Source organism: Leopardus geoffroyi, chromosome B1 (genome assembly GCF_018350155.1).
Source record: "Leopardus geoffroyi isolate Oge1 chromosome B1, O.geoffroyi_Oge1_pat1.0, whole genome shotgun sequence".
NCBI lineage: Eukaryota > Metazoa > Chordata > Mammalia > Carnivora > Felidae > Leopardus > Leopardus geoffroyi.
This window is the reverse complement of record NC_059327.1, coordinates 104,589,042-104,606,961: the sequence shown is the minus strand read 5'-3', so window position 1 is coordinate 104,606,961 and position 17,920 is coordinate 104,589,042. Positions and strand designations below refer to the sequence as shown.

The 17,920-nt window shown below is 35.8% G+C and overlaps 1 protein-coding gene across 2 annotated transcripts in view; it reads left to right on the top strand.

The window, feature by feature from the left end:
• USP53 (ubiquitin specific peptidase 53) overlaps positions 1 to 17,550 on the top strand; it is a 64,711-nt gene extending 47,161 nt beyond the window's left edge. For both annotated transcript variants that reach the window (XM_045468735.1, XM_045468746.1), the window contains 5 exons: positions 1,021 to 1,167; positions 2,523 to 3,261; positions 4,565 to 4,641; positions 13,265 to 13,358; positions 15,307 to 17,550. In XM_045468735.1, coding sequence (XP_045324691.1) covers positions 1,021 to 1,167; positions 2,523 to 3,261; positions 4,565 to 4,641; positions 13,265 to 13,358; positions 15,307 to 16,294 — 2,045 coding nt within the window. In that variant the 3' untranslated portion in view covers positions 16,295 to 17,550. The remainder of the gene's footprint in view (positions 1 to 1,020; positions 1,168 to 2,522; positions 3,262 to 4,564; positions 4,642 to 13,264; positions 13,359 to 15,306) is intronic.
• Positions 17,551 to 17,920: the final 370 nt, after the last annotated feature.

Here is a 17,920-nt window from a genome sequence, read left to right as displayed (position 1 = left end):
TCATACCACAGATTTAATTTTCACAAACCAGGTTCTGTGACTTGGGTCCACAATGAGACATTGCCACATGGTGTGTGTAGTTATGGTTTAGAAATACATAAAACTTGAATTGGGTGGATGTTCAGGATGAATTTATAAGCAGCTTTAAAGAACATTAATGAAATAATGTCTAACTATAAAAGTAACCCATTTAATCAAGGGTGGTAGGATCCCGAATTAACAGTTGTCATCAACAAAGAATTACAGGGATGCCTGAGTGGCTTGGTTGGTTAAGCATACAACTCTTGATTTCTACTTAAGTCATGATGTCACGGCCATGGGATTGAGCCCTGTGTCGGGTTCAGTGTGGAGCCTGCCTGGAATATTCTCTCTCTCTCTCTCTCTCTCATAAATAAATTAAAAAAAAAAAACAAAAACAAGGAATTACTGTAAATGCTTTTAAAAGTTCTGAAGGAGACCATCTTTTACCCTCTGTATTGGTCATACTCTTAGATTAAGCTGTTACCTATTTGTTAAAAGATAACTACTTGTAAGCCCCAAAACTGTATGTGATTATAAACACAAACATTGGACCAGACAACTTGGGTTCATAATCCTGGTTCTACATTTACAAGCTATGTGAATCTGGGAAAGTTTTTAACTTCTCTGTACCTCAGTTTCCTGATGCACAGTGGAGATAGTAATTGTACCCACCTCAAAGAATTAAATGAGTTAAGACTTAGAATGCTGTCTGACACATAGTGACCACTCAGTTACCTTTAGCTTTTAGTATTTCAATATAAGATCTCTTTACACAAGTTTTTAGGAGCTATATAAGAAGTTCTTAAAGCCAACAGGCATCTCCAGTGTCAGGATAAGAGCACATTGAGTTTTTTGGCTTAGGATAAAAATGAGTTCATTGTATACTTATTTTCTTTTTAATATATAACATGTTAAAAATTTTATATAGTTCAATTTGTACTTTTATTGAGCAATTTGAAAAATGATCTGTATCATTTATAAGAATGGTTTATTTTACAGTTAAGTTAAGTCACAATGATCAAAGGGAAAAAATAAAAGACATTTCCAGAGAATGTGCTTTAAAGGCCATTGAACAGAGAAACTTACTTTCGTCACAAAGGAAGGATTTGGAGAGGGGACCAAGAAAAGATTTGGGCCGACATAGAGGTAAGCTAAGAGCTTATAGTGTTCATTTGAGAAAAGGGGTTGCTAAAATCTTACTTTTAAACTAAATTTTGTAACCTTAATACAAATTAATATAATTTCTTTATTATTTATCATATATACTTATGTACATATTATGTTATATATCTTAGTATGATTTCTTTAATACACCTATTAAATCTATAAAAATAAATTCTGGAGTGTTCTTATTTACTTTTAGCCTGGAATACTTGTGGTTGTTTAGATGTTTTAACTTCCCTTGTAATTATAGATTCACTTCACCCATATGGTACATTCAAACAAGAAGGAAGGTTATAAAATTAAGTGAGGAGAGCTTCTTTTCTTGCAGCTCCTCACCTTTCTTCTGTTTCATCGTTAATAGTGTCCAGTTCATTATGAGCGTGCCTTACACTTTATGGTTTTATCCTCTTTTCGTTATGGACATGCCATTAACTTAAATGATACTGCTAGACTTTAAAAGTTGATTTGAGATTTTTGCTGCAGTGATATCCTTTTACATACACTTTTGTATACTTTTTTAATGTATAGCAATAGCATAAAATTCTTTCAGGAGAATGGCTGGGTTAAGGTATGTATGTTTATTCTTAATTTTGCTGGATGTGGCTCAATTGCTCTCCTAAAAGCCTGAGCCATTCTGCACTCTCACTGACATTGTTTGGGTGTCTGTTTTTTCACACCCTCAGCAGCAGTTGGTTTAACAAACTTTTAAACCTTTACCAATATAAGAAGTAGAAAATACTCTTGTTGTTATGATTTTCATTAATTATGAATGTGACAAAATACTGTTTGTTTGTTTTCTAATTTTTTTTTAACGTTTATTTTATTTTTGAGACAGAGAGAGACAGAGCATGAACGGGGGAGGGGCAGAGAGAGAGGGAGACACAGAATCGGAAGCAGGCTCCAGGCTCTGAGCCATCAGCCCAGAGCCCGACACGGGGCTCGAACTCACGGACCGTGAGATCATGACCTGAGCTGAAGTTGGACGCTTAACCGACTGAGCCACCCAGGCGCCCCTAAAATACTGTTTTTTTTAAAAAAAATATTTAAATTAAATTACATTAAAGTATTTAAATTTTTTTTTAGATCTTAAGATCTACCTTAGAGATCATTTTTTAAAATCAATATATAACCACTTATCTTATAAATGTCTCTCATGAAGGATAGAGAATGAAAAAAAACACTTTTTAACTTCAAACCTCTATGTGATATACTATAAATCTTATTGTTTACTTATTACTGCTTAACATTTCTTTACAAACAAGGTGTTTGACTTGTGACTGAGAAGTGTCTCTGAAGAGTATTCATTTGTATCTTCATTTGATTATTTATTTTTAAAGATTTGGTTGATGAAGACCTTCCACATTTCAAGTCTGGATCACCTCCTGCCCCAAATGGCTTTAGGCAATATGGAAATCCACATCTATATCATAGTCAAGGAAAAGGACCATATAAGCATGACCGAGTTGCCCATCAGAGTCGAGCTTCTGCACAAATACTGAGTTCAAGTAAATCCCAGATTCTTGCCCCAGGAGAGAAAGTTACTGGCAAAGTTAAGAGTGACAGTGGCACTGGATATGATACAGACAGCAGCCAAGATTCTAGGGATAAAGGAAGCAGTTACAGTGGCAGCAGTAAAAGCCGGAATCGTGGTTGGAAACCCATGAGGGAAACATTAAATGTTGATAGTATTTTTAATGAAAGTGAAAAAAGGCAACATAGTCCAAGACATAAATCAAATATCAGTAACAAACCTAAATGTAGCAAAGATCAGAGTTTTAACAATTGGCCAAAGGAGAACCCAAAGCAGAAATGTTTAATGACCATATACGAAGATGAAATGAAGCAGGAAATAGGAGGCAGGAGTTCCCTTGAATCAAGTGGAAAAGGAGCAGAGAAAAATAAAGGCCTCAAAGAGACTAAAGTTTACGGTGACAATTGGCAGATGCAGAGGACTGAGTCTGGATACGAAAGTAGTGATCATGTCAGTAATGGATCTGCTAATTTGGATTCACCTGTTATCGATGGAAATGGTACAGTAATGGATATCAGTGGTGTTAAAGAAACAGCATCCTGCAGGTAATGCACAAATTAAATGAATGCTTTTCCCTCATCATTTTCTCTTGTTAGTTATATGAAGTGATTTTCAAAGTCTGAGGTCAATAAAGTGTAATGGAAAGAGCTTGACTTTAGAATGAAGAAACCTGGGATATCACAAGTTATTTGATATTTCAGGTTTCTGTTTTTAATAGTTACCTCCTGATTCTGAAAATGACTTTATTTTTAGGAAATTTTAGAAGTGCAGAAATACATTATCATTGTTGCCACTGATAATTAATATATACTACAGGTTTTCTTTTTTTTTTTTAATTTTTTAATGTTTTTATTTATTTTTGAGACAGAGAGAGACAGAGCATGAACAGGGGAGGGGGAGAGAGAGAGGGAGGCACAGAAGCCAAAATAGACTCCAAGCTCTGAGCTGTCAGCACAGAGCCTGACGCGGGGCTCGAACTCACGGACTGTGAAATCATGACCTGAGCTGAGGTGGGATGCTTAACCGACTGAACCACCCAGGCGCCTCTATACTACAGGTTTTCCAGTGTAGATTTAAATTGGTTGCATCTCTGTCATCAAGCTAATTATTTAATTCTTCAATCTATTTAATGTTCATTATCCCATCTCTAACATCTATAACTCAGAAGTAGGGATATTTTCTATTTTCATAGCCAATTCCATGGAAGAGATATTTTTCCTTTAGCAAGTATAAAAGAATACAGCCAAATAACTAAGTTTGTGTTCAATTAATTCTGAATACATTTTTATGTTTCCGTTAGAAGCACATTTGCCCTTTCCTGTGTAACCTCTAAAACACATCCACAGCTTAAATGGTGGATTTCTTACATCAGTCTAGCCACAATTTCTGCTTTTAATCCAAGTAAAACATCTTAATTTGTTATTAGCTGGTGTTTTACCACATTTATTATTAAAAAGCCAGATTCACAAAAATCAACTGGTTGTATTATATTAAATAATCATTGTCATAAAGACTAAGGATGGCAGGGCAATTTCATAACACTTCTTGGAAAGGGGTAGCCTAGGGTAGTAGAAAGGTCAGGACTTTGTCACCAGATAGTCTTGGATTTTAAGTATTGGGCAAATTAATTTGACTTTGACAGCCTTAATCTTCTGTTGTAAAATGAGGATGATAGCTACTTTTAAGTGTTGCTGTGAGATGTAAATTAAATAATGTACATTAATCCCCTAGAACAGCACATGGCATATAATAATTCTTTAACAAGTATTATTTCCTTTTTCTTAGATTCTAACTAAAATAATCCACGATAACTGATATACTTGGTGTGTGTTTTGTTCTGTTTTCTAGTGACCAGGTTAAAACAAGCAACCTAAATATAGAATATATCAACTGTTCCTCCCAACAGAGCAAAAACTACTTGGAAGGTAAAATTTTATTTAAATATATTGTAATAGTAGCTGTAAAGAATAAGTTGTGGTAATAAGAGTAAAGAAGCTAGGAACAGTGCTATTACTGGTAAGTTTATGAGTAATGAGCAAGTTGGGAGAATTCATGCTTGAAGGCTTTTAAAGGATGGGGATAGCTAGTTCAGGGACTGGGCCAAGAGGGGAATGTGTCAGTCAGGATAGGCTAAGCTCTAGGCTACACAGTGGTAACAACTTCAAGATCTCAGTGTGCCAGCACACATTTGTGTTTTGCTCATGATACATGACCAGTGGAGGTCAGTATGGAGTCCTTCCTAGAAGTCACTCAGGGTCCCAGGCTAATGAGACTACATCTCCACAGATGCTTCTCTGATCCTTGCAGTATTGTGGGGAGAGGAGATTGAAGGAGGACACAAGAATCATGCCTGAGCTCTTAAAACTTCAACCCAGAAATGATGAATGTACTTTCACTCACATCTTGGCCAAGGCATGTCTTACAGCCAAGCCTAATTTCAAAGAGGGTGGAAAAGAGCAGTCTTACTAGTGCCTGGAAGGTGAACTGAAATATGCATGAACAGTCCTGATGTCTACCACAGGAGTTGACAGGATAGAAAAATGGATAAACACCCTGTTAGAAAAGTTCAGTTTGGAAACAGTAATTATATTCATGGTGTGGGGCATTATTATAGGTGATCTGTTACTCATACATAGCCCAGAAACAAAATTAGATGTTATGAATGTGTGTAGAATTCAGGTTGCTATTGAAAGGATATAGCTGAAGCATCTGGGGGAGAAGGATCAAGGAAAATGATAAGCAAGGGGATTATTGAGGTTGCAATCAAAGACCATATTTTCAAATGTTAGAATTCAGAGGATTAGAAAAGGTAATTTTTCACAATAAAAAATAGCCATGAAGAACAAATTTTTAGTTTGTTTTTTAATCTTTATCATTCTTAAGGCTTTTGTGGAGATTATTTTAAGGTTACAGACATTGAATATGATGAAATGTTAAATTATGTTGTTTTTATCAAATGGTATAATATCAGAAGGAAACACTTATATTAAGGAAATAACCTTCCTTTCCTATATAAAATGTCTCGCCTGTTTAAAAATCTGATAAAAGTCTGGTAACCAAGTATTACAGGAAGCAGTAAAGGGTTGGCCAGAAATCAACAGCAGAAGTCGGTGAAATTGAACAATAAGTGCAAGTTCAGTACTTTTTACAAAATTATGCTTGCTTCCTGATAGTAATAAAAACACAAGGTCATAGAGATTGTGATGGTCAAGAATGTATTGCTGTAAGAGCTTTGTAGTGGGCTTCCCCATTTAATATCAAAGCGTATGTATATAACCTACATGAGAATATTTTTTTATTGTGGTAAAATACACATTACAGGTTTGCCATTCTAACCATTTTAAAGTGGCAGTTGAGTGGTAGTAAGAACGTTCACATTGCTGTGCAGCCATCACTACCATCATCTCCAGAACTCTTTCAACTTCTCAAACTTAAATTCTTATACTCAGTAAAAAGCTGTCCATTTCCCCCTCCCTCCCAGCCCCCAGCAACCACCATTCTACTTTCTATCTCTATGAATTTGACTACTCTGGGTACCCCAGATAAGTGGAATCATACAGTATTTGTTTGTGTGTGTGTGTGTGTGTGTGTGTGTGTGTGTGACTGGCTTATTTCACTTAACATAATGTCTTTGAAGTTCATCCATGTTGTGGCACGTGTCAAAATTTTATTTCTTTTTAAAGACTGAATAATTATACATTGTATAACACAACACATTTTGTTTATCCATTCATCTATTGATGGACATTTGGGTTGTTTCTATCTTTTGGGTATAGCGAGTAATGCTCCTGTGAACATTGGTGTACACATATCTGAGAATTCCTGCTTTCAGTTCTTTAGAGTAGGTACCAAGAAGTGCAATTGCTGGATTCTTTGGTAATTATGTGTTGTTGTTGTGGTTTGTTTTCTTTTTTTGAGGAACCACCACACTGTTTTCAACAGCAGCTGCACCATTTTACATTCCCACCAGCCATGCACAAGGGTCCCAACTTCTCTATATTTCACCAACATTTGTTGTTCTCTGGGGTTTTGTTTTGTTTTGTTTTGATAATTACCATCACTAATGGGTATGAAGTAGGTTTCTTATTGTGGTTTTACGTAACCCACTTATTTAACTACATAAATTGTATTATGTTAAAATTATTTCTTATTTAACAAACTTCAGAGTCTACCAGAGTTCTCTCACCTGGTCTTTGCCTTGAGGATCTTTGTTAATGCCCCTGCCCATGGTGTCTCTATGGATTCCCCTTCCCTACTCTTTGAGAACATGTTAAAATAGTATAGGTGTTTTTTCCCCAAGCTAAACACATTCCCTGTGTGGATTTTTGTTTTAAGTAAGGCACAGTTTAATTTAATTCTTTGTGATTTGGTATGATTTCCTTGGCTTTGTCCTATTTCTTTATAAAATGGGGGCACACTTACAGTATTGACCTAAAGAATTGCTTTCTGTTATATGCTATAAGACTTAGAAAGTTAAGGAGCTTTAGAAATTTTTTACTTTCTTATTTATGATATTTAAGTCAGTTTTTAATATTAGCCTGTACAAGTTTATTTGATGTTAGAGAACCAAGAATCTACAGTAGTGCCATGCCATAGTAATTATTTCATTGATGTTTTTTCATTGACAAAGATACATAGATTTCTCTGCCTATGTCATGGTTTTTGCTGCCTAAAGCTATTGTCCAGATACACTGTTGGAATTTCACAGTGCCATTTAGATTATTTTAGCTCCTCTTTTAAAATGGGTCACTAATAAGGAGAATTTCAAATGCCTTAAATTACATTCAAGACAGAAGAAATTATGTGTTCACATGGTCAGGAGAAAGTATCACATTGGAAGAATACAGGTAGTTTAGTGTATGCAAGGCTGAGTGCATGTGTGGAAGTTGTCAGATGACAGATAGAGGGTAGATAGAAGCCAAATCATGATGAAACTTTTATGCTATTTTTAAATTCTACAGTAAGTGGAAAGGCAGCAGAGGACAAGAAGAGTAATACACTCCAGTCTGCATTTTAGAAAGCCTCTGGTGGCAATGTAGAGGGTGAGTTCGGAGCAGTGGGAGAAAAATTAGATGACTGCTTTAACAGCCTGGAGTGAAAGGGTGAGGGCATAAACTAAGACAGTACCAGTGTCAGAAGAGAAGATTTGAGTTTGTAAGAATTTGTAGACAATGGAGTCAGCTTTTATGACAGATGTACAAAGGGGAGGAAAAGGAGGAAGCTGTATTTGCGACTTACATAAATAGTTACACCACTTACCAAATCAAAGAATATAGAAAGAAGAAACAACTTTCAGGGGATGAAAGGAGATGCCCAATGTATTTTGGGATTGTTTTGTTTATCATCTGGGTTAAATAGATGTATTAGCCAGTTAGGGACATATGTCTACAATTTAGGAGAGATTATGTACTGGGTAACCAGCCACATATATGGGAGTTGACATCACTCAGGAAAACTGGAGATTTCAGAGCAAAAAGTAGAGGAAAAAAGTTGGGGTTTGCTAAGAGAGATGAACTAAGGATAGAGAGAAGGAGCAACTTTGGGAAAGTATGGGGAAGAGCTAAAGGTATGAGAAAATACAGGACATAAGATTATCACAGGGAAACCAGGAAAATGGGGAGCTTCAAGAAGACAAGTGGTCACTGGGGCGCCTGGGTGGCGCAGTCGGTTAAGCGTCCGACTTCAGCCAGGTCACGATCTCGCGGTCCGTGAGTTCGAGCCCCGCGTCAGGCTCTGGGCTGATGGCTCAGAGCCTGGAGCCTGTTTCCGATTCTGTGTCTCCCTCTCTCTCTGCCCCTCCCCCGTTCATACTCTGTCTCTCTCTGTCCCAAAAAAATAAATAAACGTTGGAAAAAAAAAAAATTAAAAAAAAAAAAAAAAAAGAAGACAAGTGGTCACAAATTAAGCAGAATAAGGATTAAAAAGCACAGGTTTGATTTAGCCGTAAGTCATTAGTGAAAGAGTAAAAAGCAGTGTTAGAAGGACATTCGAAATAGAAGCAAGCTGAGGTAGGACTGAAGTATTATTGAGAAACAAAGGGCCATGATGTTTCTAACTTAAAATGGCTCAGGGGTGCCTGGGTGGCTCAGTTGGTTAAGCATCTGATTTCGGCTCAGGTCATGGATCTCGCGGTTTGTGAGTTTTCAAGCCCCACGTTGGGCTCTGTGCTGACAGCTCAGAGCCTAGAGCCTGCTTCAGATTCTGTGTCTCCCTCTCTCTCTGCCCTTACCCCACTTGTGCTCTGTCTCTATCAAAAATAAATAAATGTAAAAAAAAAATTGCTCAGAAAAAAATGGAGCAAAATGTTAATAGGTGAATCTGGGTAAAGATATACAGGTATTCTTTGCACTAGTTTTAATCTTTCAATTTTTCTGGACTTTTTGACATTTTCAAATAAAACATCTTAAGAAATTACAGTAGAATAATAAGTTAATAAAAGAGAAGTAAAGAAATGGATTTAGCACATGTCTCTCCAGACCTTTGCTGTGAATAGCGAAGAAGCAGTACCTAGAGGAGAAAGATGAAACCAAGAGCTTAGTTTTGCGTTTAGGTTATGGAGGGTAAGGAACTAATGATGTACAGAGGAAGAAAAAGGTGTGAAGATAAGAATAGAACAGAACAGTAATTGGTGGAATATGATCTCTGGAGGCAGAGTGGAAAAAGAAACAAAGAAGGTAAAGAAACAGGCCAGTTAAAGTTTTGTGATTTTTCCAAAGTATTCAAATTTTATTTACAGAATTTTTGTTTTATTGTAAATCAGATCATTGATTGGATTATTGCTCTTGAATGTGTTTAGGCTTTGTAATAGTAGTGCTCATGTTATATTTTGAAATCTCCCTATACAACAAGAGTGAAGATTACATTGTCTAGACCAGCAGTTTGGTTTTATTGCTACCTAAGCCTGTTTTAAACCAGGGTCATCTTTTCAGATGAAGTATATATTTTGATTTCTTGACTATTGGGCTTTTTAAAAATACAGTATCAAAATTAGCATTATTAGTTCAAACCTTGGTGTTGTCTTCTGTGCCAAGTGTAAAAATTGAACTATTTTGGTTTGCAAAGGACCTGGAGCCAAAATTCCCAGTAAAGACACATGGATGTCTATGTCAGCAGAAGAGAAAAATAACACATCTATTTTTAAGTTAGTTGGAATTCTGAAGTCAAACCACTTGGTTGAATGCCTGCCATAGTGACATGAAAATTTCAAACATATTTATAAGACCTCTGCTGCCTCCTGCTGTCTGTTGTACATACTTTAATAGTAAAGAGTTCTTTAAGAATTAAGTATTTTTTCTGGTGTTTGTGAATAATAAACTTGAAATTAGGGTAAGAAGTAAACATTCTGAAGTTAAAATCAAAGTGAGTAGAAAATGATAATGTAACTTCAACTTTCTAATTTTTCTTTTTTTTTTTTTTTTTTTTTAAATTTTTTTTTTTCAACATTTATATTTATTTTTGGGACAGAGAGAGACAGAGCATGAACGGGGGAGGGGCAGAGAGAGAGGGAGACACAGAATCAGAAACAGGCTCCAGGCTCTGAGCCATCAGCCCAGAGCCCGACGCGGGGCTCGAACTCACGGACCGCGAGATCGTGACCTGGCTGAAGTCGGCGCTTAACCGACTGCGCCACCCAGGCGCCCCAACTTTCTAATTTTTCAAGTCCAAAAAATTATCAGTTCTTTTTGACATTACCTTTTTTTTTTTTTTTTTTTTTTTTCCTAAATAATCATAAAGTAGCTGCTGAAGAGAGAGGCTGTTTTTGAGCCTCAGCAATCTGTCAGGCTTACAAGCAACTAACACTCCCTGGGATCAATGATACTGCCTTTTATTTTTAAGATTTTATTAGTGTGGCACTTGTTAAAGTTGAAATAGGTCAAGAGGAAAGGTAAGAAGAATTTGACTCAGTTTATATTTATCTAGTTCTGGTTCTGTGAGTTGGCAACGTTGTGGACAGGGTGGTGGTAATTTAAGAGAAGAAAAACAGTATGTTTTGCATGTAATTGTTTATTCATTTTCTAGACTTTCATTGAATGTATCTTATATGTTAGATATTATACTAAGGGAAACAATAACAAAAAGGGAATGTATCGTGTAATAATGAAGAGCTTACTGCAGTCTAGAGGACGTAGGAGTGTTAAGTCTTAAACAAATGAATGCCAGACTTAGTTCCTCTCATTCTACTATCTTAGGTTTTATTGGAAGCTAACATTTACTGTGTGAGCAATCTTGCATATGGGGTATTAAATTCTCATATATATTACACAACTCTTTCTTAGAAATTGAAGATTTAATTTGCAAAGCCTGATGGTAATCAAATACAGATTTTTTTCCATAGGATAATAGTTAGATGTTTTGATCAACTATAGATTCCAGCTGAACTTTGAGTGACACCCAGAAGATCAACTTAGGGATAAAAAGCCATCTAAGATAAAGTTCTTTGTTATTGTTTAAAAAATAAAGTTGTTGCTTTAATAACTTTTGTTTTCTCTGAAATCTTTTTTTTTTTTTTTTTTTTAATGTTTGTTTATTTTTGAGACAGAGAGAGCAGGAACAGGGGAGGGGCAGAGAGATAGGGAGACACAGAATCTGAAGCAGGCCCCAGGGTCCTAGCTGTCAGCACAGAGCCTGATGCAGGGCTCGAACTCACAAACCGTGAGGTCATGACCTGAAGGCGAATGCTTAACTGACTGAGCCATCCAGGCGCCCCTTCTCTGTAATCTTCAATTCATAGGTTTGGAGTACAATTAAAAGCATGAGAATGAAAGAAAACATAAATGAATGTGATAACAATGCCATCTAAAAATAAGGGAGGATACAGGAAAAACTTAAGTAGAATTGTATAGAAGTATAGGCAATCAATTGAAAATTCAAGCTAATGCCATATATTCTGATATCTTCTGTAGGCATCAGCACATTAAAGTGGATCATGTTATTTGATGTTCAAACTAGTGGCCTAGTTTCATCACAGGAGAATTCTGTATGATGATCTCAGATTTTAGTAGCATATGTGAAAGAGAGCATGCAGGTAGGGGAAAGGGCACTGACTTTGGAGTTAACCCTGGATTTGTTTGAATGCTGTCACCAGTTACATAGCATCAGTTGGGTCACCTAACTTCCTTGGGGTATAAAAAGGGAAATTTTGGGCACCTGCGTGGCTCAGTTGGTTGAGCCTCCGACTTCAGCCCAGATCATGATCTCACAGCTGGTAGGTTTGAGCCCTGCATTAGGCTCTATGTTGACAGCTCAGGGCCTGGAGCCTGCTTCAGATTCTGTGTCTCCTTCTCTGCCCCTCCCGCACTCATGCTCTGTCTGTCTCAAATAAACTTTAAAAAATAAAAATTTGAAAAGAAAAAAAAAGGGGAGGGAATCATTTCACAGAACAGTTGTGACTGAGATTTTAAAAGACAACTATTTTCAATCAATTGTAGCAGTAGTTTTCAAACTTTTTGATCTCAGGATATTTTTATACTATTAAAAAATGTTAAGGACCTCAAAGAGCTTTGGTTTTTATGGGCAATATATATTAATAATTACTGTATTGGGCTTTAAAATGGAAAATTTTAAGTATTTAAAGAATGATTTACTTTACTCATTCATGATTTTTTTTACTAACCTCATTTGGAAAATATTGATTTGCTAAATTTGCAAGTCTTCCAAATGTTGACACATTTCTTTATATAATTTAAAAAAGCACATTTGTTAATATTGCCACAGATGTTAGCAGAAAGTCTTTATAATTATCGGAAGCTACAAAACTCATGATGGTGGATACCCGTTTTCCAAAATTCTAATTTTCATCCAAAAGCTTGAATTCTATCATTGGCAATAAATAATGCTAGTTGTTTTCTTGGAAATGATAGGTTCATGTCTTTAATTTTTAAGAAAATTTCTGCCAGGTGCCCAACTCTGAGTAACCAGCGTTTGTTGTCTTTCAAGTAAAAATGGGGTTCACTTGTAAAGATTAAATGAAATAATTATTATCAACCTCTTAACAACTTAGCAGTCAGTAAATGGTAGCTAGTTAGTGATGATGACATAACATCTTACATGTATCATAATACCTTCCCACATATTTAATTCAGTTGATGTTCCTAATGTTCATGTGAGGAAGGTAAAAGAGGTGTCATTATCTCATATAAATGAGGAAACAGATTGTAAGGGATTGAGAGGTTTGTTTAAAGTTACTAGCCCATAACTAGCAAATCTAAACTTCAACCCAAGCCATCTGTCTTCAGATGCACGATTTCCCCACCACTTTGTCGGCAAAGAATATGTCTTACGTAACTGGGGAAACAACATAGCTCCACGCAGTGTAGCCCCAATAACATTGCTAACATTTCCAAGTGGTAGTAGAAGTAGCCATTTATTTTGTATAAAGCATTCAGAAAAGAGGTATTATTTGAGCTGGGCCTTGAAGAATTAATTTCTGTTAGTTGTAAGAGAATTACCTATTTATAGGAAACCTTATGTAAATTATGGAGAAGTATAAGTGGAGTAAATTATAAAAGATCACTTAAATAATTTAATTTTTCTCTCTCCCTACCTCAGGCTTCAGAAAAGAACTCAAGAATTTGGAAGTAGGCTGTAAATCTGAGTTCCACCCAGAGTCACATCTACAAATAAAAAATCCTTTGATAAAGAGGTAATCAAAAATATTTGGAAAAACTAAAATTTTCTGTACTAAATGCATGTATTATAGGAACTCTTTATCAGATAGGCTGTAAATTAATATTACTGCTCTGAAAACAATGGGTCTACAATTTTATTGATGCCTGTCTGTTCATTAAAAGTGATCATTAAAAGGACCTGAGAATAGAGAGCCTGGCCTACAAAGTACCTGGTACAATACATGATTGTTGTCATCCTCACAGCACTTTTAGGAGGTAGATGGTATTATACCAAAGAGAAAATTAAGGGCTTTTATTAAGTAATTTGCCTGAAGCAATGGAGCTGAAATTTGAATATAGCTCTTATCCTACAGAGCCTCTTTGCATCAATTCCATGCAATTCACATGAGAAAAATAATTTTCATATAGCAAAATAAAATTTACAATGTAATATCATTTATCTTCACCATAGAATTTAATTACCTAGGGGCAGCTAGGTGGTTCAGTGAGGTAAGCATCTGACTCTTGATTTCAGCTCAGGTCATGGTCTCACTGTTGGTGGGTTCAAGTCCCACGTCAGGTTCCATGCTGACACTGACAGTAGCACAGACATCCGGCTTAGGATTCTCTTCCTCCCTCTCTCTGCCCCTCTCCTGCTCACACGCTCTCAAAATAAATAAACTTAAAAAAATCGTTACCTATAAGGTTATCACTCTAACAGTGGTCTTTGAAGGGTTGCTGAGGAGTGCTGAGGAGTTTCTGAATTATTCAAACCCCCGTCAAGGCCTAACCTCAGGAGAACACAAACATCGAAAGCTGAAGTCTATTTAGCCATATTATAGTTACCTGTCTGAAGGAAGACTGAGCTGCTAGATAGGGGCTGGTCAACATGAGGTCTAGAAAAGGGAGGCCACGAGTTTGACAGTATTTGTCTAGTACTGACTCAGGGAGATGCTCTCTGGAATGTTGTGTCAGTTGTGTCTTATAGTTTTCTTGTAAAATTGGTAACTGCCATTTAAATGATCTTTGAGTAGTGGCTGAGAACATGGCCTTTGGAGACAAACAGATCTGGGTTCAATTCCTAGTTCTTCTGTTTATCAGCCAGGTGATTTTGGCCACACGCAGGTAAAGGGGGATAGTAGTCTTTACTTGAATAATCTTTACCTGAATACTGTTGTAGATCAAAGAAAGAAACAGAAAAGCTCTAGTATAGTGGCCAGCATGTAGTAACTATTATTTTTACTTACAGTCTGTGCAACTCAAGATCTTAAGGGCTGATTAATAATTGAAACAAATTAGAGTCGAATGTATAGCATTTTGTCATTAGCAAAAAAACATGGCTTTGTAGACAGGGTCTCTTGGAAATTGAGAGAGGGCTCAGACCATTTTTTCTCTTTTGTTCCTCTATTTGTTTTTGAAGCTCTTGGTATTATATAATATATAATAACAGAATAACAGATATACATATATATTAAAAATTCTAAAACTGATTTACAAAAAAAATCATTACCTAAAGGTACTCCTGATCAAATTATTTTTAATTAGTATGCCAGCCTTTTATAGCATTACATGTCAAAATTAAAGTTGTCTCTATTGGTATAAACTTTGTGATGTTGGTTGAGAAGTGTTTTAGGGAATTGAAGTGTTTGCTTATAACATTTTTTTTTAAGTCTATGCTACATTTTATCACAAATAAATGCAATTTCCATGCTTGTAAGTTGAAATGAGTTTTTTTTTAATTATGCTTCTAATTATTAGAAATCTGATTTTGGTAATGATAGGTGTTTCTGGCATTCATATATTTTAGCATAAATTTCGGACTAAGAGAGTGTAAAATGTTAATGGTTATAAATATCTTCCCACTTCTGTTACAAAAATAACATAAAGTGTATATTGAGAAATTAAACTGCAGGACAAATGTTTGTTTCTCCCCCAGTTTTGCCTATTTATATTTGGTGTTTTAGCTTTGTTTTTATGTTTCAGGTCACATATTATACATGAAACGAATGGAAAGTTGTTCCCTTCGTCAGGTCCACAGATACTGAAGGACACTGCAGCAAGAGAGCATATCCACCAGTCAAATGAACAGAAACTTGAAACATCAAGTGAATGCAAATTTTCTGAGTGGTTTAATACAGAAAATTCTGAGAGAACAGGTTTACTTCTTCACATTGATGATAATTCTGCTTCTGGAAAGATAATGAACAGTAACGAAATAGTCTTACCATCTTCTTTGTGGTCCTCACACATGAGACCTGTCGGGTTAAAGCCAGAAACTGCTCCTCTCATCGAGCAGCAAACTGTGATGGAACAGTGTTCCTCTGAGAAGTCTCTATCCAGGGAACATATAATTCAGTCAGCCTGCAGATCTGATGGTCAGATGCCAAACCTTGTTAGCCATAATCCGCCTCCTTTGCCACCAAAGAAATATGCTATAACCAGTGTGCCACAGTCAGAGAAAAATGGTTCCACACATAATGTCAAACTTACAGAGACATTTAAAGCTAATTCTTTTAGTCTTCCAAAGCACAGTTTAAGTCTGGATCCAGAACCAGGTTCAGAAGTGGGTACATACATGAATGATGAAAGACTTAAGGAAACATTTCAAGTAAAAGAGCATGTTGGCAACACACCAAACTACCTGTCCGGCTCTTCAACTAAAGATTTTCAGGCAGACTTGGGTACAGTTGTTGATGCGTTTTGCCAACCAGAAATAGACTCTAGTTCTACTTGTCCAAATGAGACCATTTCATTAACTACCTATTTTTCAGTTGATAGCTGCATGACTGATACATACAGACTGAAATACCATCAGAGACCCAAGCTCTATGTTCCGGAGAGCAGTGGTTTTTGTAATGATAATTCGCTATCCCAGAGTGAAAGAGGGCTAGGACCGGTGTTACACAATAGTCTTGGTTCAAACTGCCCTTCTGAGCAAAGATATAAACCTAGTATACATTGTAGTAGATAAATGATGAAACTGGTAAGCTTATACTTCTCAGAGGCCATTAAAAATAATAGGAATTGACTGACCAAACCTGGTAATACATGAAATTAAAACCATGGCATTTTTAAAGTCATTAATCGCTTTAACTTTCTATATATATTTTTTATTTTGTGATCAACTTATTGGATATTTTAGAAATTCCCTTTGAATAGCCTTGGTGTGCCTGCAAAATAGAAAATTGGGGGGTATGCAAAAAGTCACTGCTGCAATTGAATAAAAATGTACTTTGTTCCTTTATGTGTGGCTAACAGACCCATAAGTATTAAACTAACCAATATTCACATATGTAGATTGATAAACTATGCTAATGGAAAAATACCAGGTGATACATAGTTTGTGTAGTCAAAGCAGTATTTGCTTTACTAAGAAGCACTTTCTAATGGGTAAGGAACCAAAAGAGGGCTTCACCCATTTGTTTTTGACTTCTGTGATAGTCTGTTACATGCAATCCCTTTAAGTGTCTTAAAAAATATCAACCCATGAAATTGATAGCATTTGAAAAGGAAAAAAAAAAAGCCTTAATGATAAAGCAATTTTTAAATTAAATTCTTAAGGTCAGAAGAGAAGAAACTTAATTTTGCTCCTAGAACTTTTATCTACAGAATGCCTAGTTAACATAAATTAGGCCTTTGTTGTATGTATTCATAAACTTATTTCAGCCATGTAAGCTAAAAATAAGTGAAATTCTTAACTTTAGTATATTTATTTGTTAACACTTTTTCTAACTTTATATGAAATGTGAAAGGTTTTATTTTGGTTTGGTTTACATTGGGCTGCTAATAACCAGTGTTAGGAATTAAGTTAGGGCCCTCTTATTGGGAATCTCACTGTGACTGCCTAAATTTCCCCTGCTGTAACCTTACATCTTTATAGGTTGTCAACCCATTTTAGTGATCTTCAGATTCTTGAATCTGAAAATATTTTTGGGTTTCCAGATTCAATTGCTGCCTTTCATAGAGGGTTTAATTTTAATGAACTGTATTAATTTGAGCAGCTCTCCCATTTTTCTACTCTAAACGGATAGTCATTTTACCCTAACTACTTTCATGGAGAGGGCTTTATTTTAAAAATAAAGGTTTCCATTATCAGGATGACCTTATAAGTTACTTTAATTGCCTTATTTCATTAGTTGTCATTTTATTTTGTACTAAATTGGTAAACTTATTGTGGTTTAGGAGTTTTTGTATTGTCCACTTAAGAAAATAATTACATAATTAAAATTTTTCTTACATTCATTAATAAACTTTATACATAAACTTAATTCTGTAAACTGATGAATAAATTTAACATTTTGACCAATTCCTTAAACTGTTAAAATATTGCAAAATGTAAATGATTTAAAATGAGTATTTCTAGATAAATATAAAATAATTGCTTGTAAAAACGTAACCGCACCCAGTTATCAAACCTAGAGAAGTTTTTATTTTTGGGACAGAGAGAGACAGAGCATGAACGGGGGAGGGGCAGAGAGAGAGGGAGACACAGAATCGGAAACAGGCTCCAGGCTCTGAGCCATCAGCCCAGAGCCTGACGCGGGGCTCGAACTCACGGACCGCGAGATCGTGACCTGGCTGAAGTCGGACGCTTAAC